General features: G+C 58.8%; 1 protein-coding gene across 2 annotated transcripts in view; it reads right to left on the bottom strand.

Annotated features, from left to right (window-relative positions):
* Nucleotides 1-6: 6 nt before the first annotated feature.
* Nucleotides 7-7,478, bottom strand: part of LOC113211923 (uncharacterized) — a 32,516-nt gene continuing 25,044 nt past the window's right edge. The window contains exons 2-6 of one of the 2 annotated variants that reach the window (XM_052270915.1): nt 2,341-2,745; nt 1,677-1,844; nt 907-1,293; nt 587-826; nt 7-486 (exon numbers count right to left, since the gene is read on the bottom strand). In XM_052270915.1, the coding sequence (XP_052126875.1) occupies nt 319-486; nt 587-826; nt 907-1,293; nt 1,677-1,844; nt 2,341-2,745 (1,368 nt within the window). In that variant the 3' untranslated portion in view covers nt 7-318. The remainder of the gene's footprint in view (nt 487-586; nt 827-906; nt 1,294-1,676; nt 1,845-2,340; nt 2,746-7,478) is intronic. The other variant, XM_052270916.1, reaches the window with a different exon arrangement.

The following is a 7,478-nucleotide window of genomic DNA, read 5'->3' as shown; positions in this document are numbered from 1 at the left end:
GACAGGCACAACCACATCAACACAAACACGAAACGCTTTTGAACACCAATCACAATGAATGAACCTCAACCACCACCGCCTTACCTCTACGATAGCGCTCTACAGTCTACACGGGATGGCTTCAACTTCGAAAAGGGCTTTACGACTGGGTGGTCATGGCGACCTTGAACCACTCACGGCTACCCATGACTCCGGTAACGCAGCTAGATCCATACTATGCGGGGGTGTTGATCAAAGAACGCACCCGAGAGTCCAGCACGAGAGCCAGTATGGGCGAGGCTCCAACGCCGCAGGGTCAGCCTTCTCACTGTTCTCACTCTATGACCTCACGCGCCAACTGTGACCGCAGTGGGGCGCTCTTATCACCACTGGTACTAGGGTTGCGGGGACGGCTCTGACCTGGATAGGTTGCGGCGGCGGGGGGCGCGGCGACGGAGAGAATGCGTTGTTGTCCAGATCGAGGGGCGGCGACGGCCTGAACACCTGCTGTGGGGCACACGTCAGGGTCAGGTCTCGAGCACCAGGATCAGGCTATCCCTCTCCGTATGGGCGGAGGCCTGGTGTACAAGTCGGTGGGTGTCCTTACCTGCTGCGGCTGCGGGCGCCGAGGCACGGATGGCGTGAAGCCAACGAGGGGCAGGTCGTCGTCGAAGTCTAAGGTGGACGGCGTCACTAGGAAGTTGCCGCCGTGGGTGGTCCTGAAGGGCGGCAACGGCACCAGGGTCTGTCGCCGGTTGGGGTTGGCTACGGCCTCATCGTCGTCCTCGTCCTCTTCGTCCTGGACGGAAGTCGGCGCCGGCGAGGAGGCGCTGGACACCTGCTGAGCCTGGGCAGAGTGGAGGGCGTTAGAGGAGGTGGCTGGTGACTGGGGCCGGGGCCAGGGGCTTGGGGCTGGGGGGCACGCACAGCTTGCTTCTGTTGGGCAGCCAGCTGCTGGGCCAGTTGCAGCTGTGCTGCGGGGATGGCGGTGAGGGGTGCTGGCGCGGGTCTGAACACGGGCTGCTTGGGCTCGTCGGCGAATGGCGAAGGGGGCGCGGGGCCCAGTGGCAACTCCAGCAGGGGTGCTGCCGTGGAGGCCGAGGATGGCGGCGAGGACGGCGCGTTGGGCCCCGTACCAGGCAGGTAGGCGCGTGGGTTGGCCGGCCTGGCGAGGATCACGTTGTCCTCGTCGTTGGCACCGTTCGAGGCGCTGCTGGAGGGGCGGAAGCCGCCGTGGAGCTGGTGTGGGGGGCCGCCGAGGGGGCGCGCGCTGCGATACACGGCGGGCTGGAGGAACCGGCCGGCCAAGGCGCCCTGGGAGCACAAGGAGGCCGTCAGCAGGGGCGTCAGCCAGGACGTCAGCGAGAGCACCGCAACCAGTGAACCCAATTACTTTCACCGTAAACAAAATACAATTTATTGTGATTGCCAAAATAAATACTGCCATCACCGAATTTTGTTTATTTGTTTTCTGAACTACTAGGGTATTTTTATTCTTATTCTTAATATTCCTCGTCGAGCTGAGGGGCAATGCACAAAATTTAATGTCAAACAACGAGTCCTTTGGACCGCGCGGCCCATAGATGCGCGATGGTGTGGTTCTGGCCCGCGGCGGGTGGCAGGTGGCAGGGTGGGCCTGATGGTAGGCCTGGTGGCGGGCCTATAGACGGGCCCAACCCCTCTCGTGCGTGTCTTACCTGCGGCTGCGCCGGCGCTGGTTGCGGCGGGGGGAGCGGGGACGAGGGGGCCGGTGACACCTGCTTTGGGGACGGGGAGGGTGAAGACGGGGAGAATGCGGAAGGGGAGGATGGGGCCGGTGAGGATGGGGATGGGCTGGCCGTGGGGAGGATGGCGTTGACCTCGTCCTGCAACAACCCCAAGCCAGGCAATGGGGGACTGATAAGGAACATGCTGGGCTCGGGCATTCACTCGCATACACACACATACACACACACGCACATGCGGAGCCCCGTGGTGTCGCGGCGAGGACAAGCCGCAGCCAATACGACAGCCTCGCCGGTACGAGGCAGGCTCAATGAAAACGCCGATGAGCGGACAAGGTGTCGGCTCAAGTCTCTGACTGCAAACTTTCTCGCATTTCGTGTGAACAGCAAGACCAAGACAAAAATCCAACCATCATAGAAGCTGAATGTGTAACACTTACACGAGCCATTATCAACAATAGTCTCGATTCTGTTGTATTTTCTTTGCATAAAACTAATAAGTGAGCATGCCGTTCAAACAACACAAACACCCGTGGTTAAAGACATATCCGATCGTCATGCCCGACAAGCTACCCCGTGCCCGTGTAGGAGGCGCCTTATTGTGACGCTGCTGGACGAGGTTGGCGGCGGTACGCACCCTGGTGGGCTGCGGTGGCGCCGGCGCGTCCTCGGGCTCCTCGCTGACGGGCCTGGGCGTGAGGCTCACGGGGAAGTCCTGCCGCGGCTGCGCCTGCTGTTGTTGTTGCTGTTGTTGTTGTTGTTGCTGCTGCTGTTGGTGCTGCTGCTGTTGGTGCTGCTGCTGCAGTTGTTGGTGCTGCTGCTGTTGCTGGAGGCGGCTGCGGGCCGTGGGCCGCCGAACTCGCACCACGGGCCTCGGGGGAGCAGGGGCGGGGCCGTCGTCCTCGTCGACCTGCCGCGGGTGGTAGGCCCTGGAGGCGGGCCGCCGGTACACGGCGGGGCGCTGGGGCGGGGACGGAGCCGCGCCCGGCACCTCTAGTCGCGGGGGCAGCTGCGCGGCCGCGGCCGCGAGGCAGCACAGCACCTGCGGGCAACACAGAGGGGCACAGGGTCAGGCGGGGTCAGGCCAGGCACGGGTCAGCAGCACAGCGGGGCGCGCACGGGCCGGAACCACGGCGCGGCCGCGACATCTGCAAATACCCCACTACCCCACCCCTTCCCATTCGCTTCACACCGCTTCATGCCGCTCTCATTACGCGACACACATTCACGTCCACCTTTCGATCGCAGCCGTGCTACCGTTGTGCAACTCCACCAACACGACCATACGCTCGTCGCGTTCGCTCCAAATTTTTACGAGCGGCGCTCTCGCAAGGAGTATGGGGTGCCTCGGGCCAAAGGGCCGGCAATGCGTCTCGCTGTGCACCTAAGCGGGAAACGAAATGTGTGCTAGATTTTAATGAGACATTTTCAATTTTTTGTATACGTTTCTATACTTTGCGTGTCAAAGTAACAAGTCGGTTTAGCTTTCTAGTGTGGCAGGCGGCTGTTGCCCCACCCCCTCTCTACTCCAACCACCCTTCCTTTACGGTAGAGACGGCTCTACGTGTTGTGGCTTGGTATTGGGAATACACTCGAACCAGCGAAAGACTGATTCAGGCGTAGCCTAGGGGCATTCCTCGACTGGCCAGACTTTACGGAACTGTCCCCCTTTTTCGTCAGACCGACCAGTTTTTCATACCGTTGCGACGCGAATCTTGCATTAGTGCAGTGCAGTGTACGTGTGCGGCGTGTGTGTGTGGACTGTAGATATTTTATATGCTGAAGTGATTGTGAAAATGGTGTGCCACATGAGAAACAAGTGCACATTGCCACGCCTCAAATCTGCAGCTACCAGGAGATCAAGTTCTACATTCAAAGGTATTTTAGATTTGCGTGTTGGAAGGTTTCCAAATCGGAGGTGCAAAGATAGGGTTATGGTGCACATGTCTTGTGCTGAAATTTAAAATAGGTAGGTAGAGAGAATTCTTATTGCTGGTTAAAGAAATGTGAAGTCAAAACATTTTACTTCACTTTCGACCCATTGTTGTTGTGTGTCTGTTTATTTGCAAGGTACTAAAATGTATAAGTTAGACAATCCATTTGTACCTGTTGTCGCAACCAGCACATTTAGCCCCATTTGCTCTCGCAATACTTGCTGTAACGACATTCGTCGCAAGCTTCCTGTGTACCTTGTGTCTCTGGTTATACCCGAAAAATGAAAGATTTATGGCAGACATTGTTTTCTTTCTATGTGCAACGATGGAAGGGTCGTGTCCGAATTCTAAATCGGTAATCGGCATACGATACTTTCCATAACTCTAATGCCGATATTGTGAGAGGGGGGGGGGAGGGGGCATAGCTATTTATGCTCTGTTATGGCTTTTGCTTTCCACTCTCCTCTACACTTATTCGGACACGAAAGTGACGGAGGGTGTCGTACCGTTGTACCGATTTGCTGTACACGACCCAGTTTTCGGTATGTCCTCGGCGAGATGAGTGACCAATAATTGCTTGAAACGCTCGTGATCCCGTAGCTCAGGCACGCGTTCTTGCCTGCCTGCCTGCAGCACAGCATCTGTGCTCTAGTGCTCTACAAACGAGTCGCCCTCCTGATATTATTACGTGCTTCAATTTTATCGTTATTAGTGCCGATATTGATATGCTCGCTGCAGCTAGGCCGCATGCGGCATGGTTTTTACAAAGTAAAGTATTGTGTTGAAGGGGACAGTCTTAGCCTCACCCGTATTCCAATGAATACAATAACCACCGACCGCGAGACCGACCCGACCTCGTAACATTGTGACATTATGCCGTCGGACCTGATGGACCAGTTTGGAGAAAGGATTCGGTCCTCCCCGCTCCCCCCTCCCGCCCCTTACTCCCTCTCACCCCGCCGCGGAAGAGAACGAGGCTGGCCGTGCCGGTGCGGTAGACATTCAAACAGCCGGCCGGCCGGCCGCGGTCACCTGCCGCGCCGCACCGACCCGACCGCGAGGTCAATCGAGCGAGTTTAATCCGTCTTCGCGGGGAAAAATAAATAAATAATACGAAAACGGAGGCTATCACGGTCGTGGTAGCGAGGCCGCGCGTCGGCAGCCCGCTCAGCCTGCTCAGCCTGCTCAGCCTGCTCAGCCTGCTCAGCCTGCTCATCCCGCTGCTCAGCCCGCTGCTCAGCCCGCTGCTCAGCCCGCTGCTCAGCCCACTCCTCGCCCCGTCTTCCCGCTCGCGGCGGGAGGAGGGCCGGAGCGCCTGCCAACCTCCGGGTAGGCGACCCGCCGCACGGCGGGGCGCGCGGGACACACGCGTTGCCTACCCCGCCGGGCTGTGAGAGGGGCGGGGACGCGTCTCCCCGCCGCTGCTCTCGCGACGAGCGGTGCCGCCGTGTGGCCACACTGTGGCCGCGGGGACCACCGGGGCGGGGCCTGGCCTGGCCGGTGCTCTGCGCTGCCGAGTGTGAAACTTTCCATCTCGCAATGTGCGTGCGCGCGGGCGCTCCTTATCACCGATAGCATCGCGACACGGAGGCGCGGGCCGGAGCGGCCCAGGCAACCCGCTCCTGTAATCAGGCGTCTGCGAGGTCCTCGGCCCGGCCCTCCGCTCATCTAAGGGGACCGCGTCCAGCGCCCAGCCATTGGGATAAGTGGTTTGTCGTTGTTTTGTTCTAGTAAAACCGCGGCAGGTACCAGGTCGTTTTTCCTTCACTTTCCGTAAAATTGTTAAAGATTAGGTTCGCAGTGTGTGACGGAGCGGTTCTTTTATGTGGCCCTGCAGTATAAGCCCAGGCGGCTCCCCTCGTTACTGCCCCCCCCCCCCGCGCCACAGCACGCGCCGTGAAGTAACGAGAAAGCGCCCTGCCGAGGATGAGTGCGAGGCGACGCGATAGGCGCTAAAGCGCCGGGGTGAACTTGGCAATGGGCGAGATGGCGAGAGCGGGCCGCGCGGGGCCGCGCTGCGAGCGGAGCGCGAAGCAGTCACAGATTCCTAAGCAATTAGTCTGCGAAGCAAAGCACGGGCCGGGCGGGGCGGGGAGGAGGCGGCGAGCGGAGGCTTTCCCCGCCGGCACTTGCTCCAACACACACACGCTCCGCACACGCACACGGGCTGCTTGGCACGGCCCTTCCCTCCCCTCCGGGCTGGGCCGGGGTGGTGGAGCGGGGCAGAGTGTTACAAGCACCAACCAGCTGGTGGGTTGCGCATGCGCACCATTCCGTGCATTTTAAAAAATCTGCTTTAGTTCTATTTAAAGAATTTCTGAGAAATTGTGAGGAAAATGTAGCACAAACATGTATCGGCTTCGTTCATTGCCACCACGGTGCCGTGTGCTGCTGTCTGCGACACACCGCCACGTGAAGGCAGGACGCGCACAGCCCACGTGGCCCGTGACCGCGTGGCAGTCGGCCAGGGCGGGCCAGTGTCTTCCCACAGAAAACCGTTTAGAGCAGGACACCAAATTCAAAACCAATAAAATTTTAGGCGTGTGGTCGAAATTTTGATCACTTTGACCAAACATACGTTAGTCAACTTAACTTGTCTTTGATTGATTCGACCCCCATGTGCTCAGTCCGCTCAGTCCGAGCCGAGGTCTGAGCAGGGGGGTCAGTGCCACACAGGACACGTGCAGGACACGTGGCCGCATGGCTATCGGCCAGGGCGGGCCAGGGCGGGCCACTGCCCTCGCGGCCGGGGCCCGTTGGCGTGGCGACATGCCTCAGCCCTTCCTTGTTCTGAGCCTGAGCGGCTCGACTCGACTCGGCTCGGTTTGGCGCGGATGCAGTACTTGACTCCGCTCCGTACTCCGTGCGCTAGACGTCGGACTCCGGAAGCGGCTTGGGTGGGTTGGCGTGGCCTGCCGGCTCGTAGTAGCTGAGCTGCTGCGGCTGGTCGCCCCGATCCAACACTCTCCGTATCGGACCCCCCCCCCTCACCCCTCACACACACACAACACACAACTCAGGCTTAGGGGTTAAATGCAGGATTAGTCTGGAGAGCTGCTCATTAGGTAGAAACTGCTTTGAGAAAGATCGCGCACCGCCCAGTGTTTCATCAGTCCGAGCGCAATCTAATATGTTTCGAAAGCTTTGTGCGCGCCGTTTTTTTTTACGCCGCCAGCTGGCTTCAGTTTGCGCCATGCAAGAGGTTGTGAAGTTTAGTTTCTTCTTACGAATTTAACTCAGGAACTCGAAATAACGGTCAAGCAGGGAGACGCATCTTCATGAACGCGATCGTAAATTTACGACGGCGTTGGGATAATTTTGCACGCAGTCGTGTGCCATTAACGTACGATTTATTTGTGCGTGGAAGAAAACTTAGTCGACTTCGATTCTGAAATACTATTCATACAAGTGTAACTTTACATTTTGAAATTGTAATTTTACAAAATCAGCTCGCAACATTTCGGCATTTGTCTTGGGAATTTTTTCCATCATAGTAACCCTCTACGAATATTTTCTCATTGATCCGGATAGGCTACTCAGTCCCTGGAGTTCCTGGTGTGCCGTTCTGTGCACTCGGCGGCGCGCCGCACCCGGGCCGGCTCTATACTGCGGCCGAAGGCGTTCAGTAGTGTACGGGGGGCCGCGGGGCCGCGAGGAGGAAGGCCCCGGACCGCGGCCCGGCGGCGGCCAGCGCCCTGGTCTGCCTTGGCCCACTGCAGCGCCCCGCCGCCCCGCGCCGTGCCACGGGGTGCACGCCCCATTAAAATCTCAATCCGAGAGCAGTAATGCACTTCGGTGTGACCTTTACATTTTTCTCTGCCCCTTTGCCCTCCCCCCCTCC

The sequence above is a fragment of the Frankliniella occidentalis genome, unplaced genomic scaffold (genome assembly GCF_000697945.3).
Source record: "Frankliniella occidentalis isolate FOCC.00 unplaced genomic scaffold, Focc_3.1 Scaffold143, whole genome shotgun sequence".
NCBI classification, from domain to species: Eukaryota; Metazoa; Arthropoda; class Insecta; order Thysanoptera; family Thripidae; genus Frankliniella; species Frankliniella occidentalis.
This window is presented reverse-complemented; position numbering and strand designations above follow the sequence as displayed.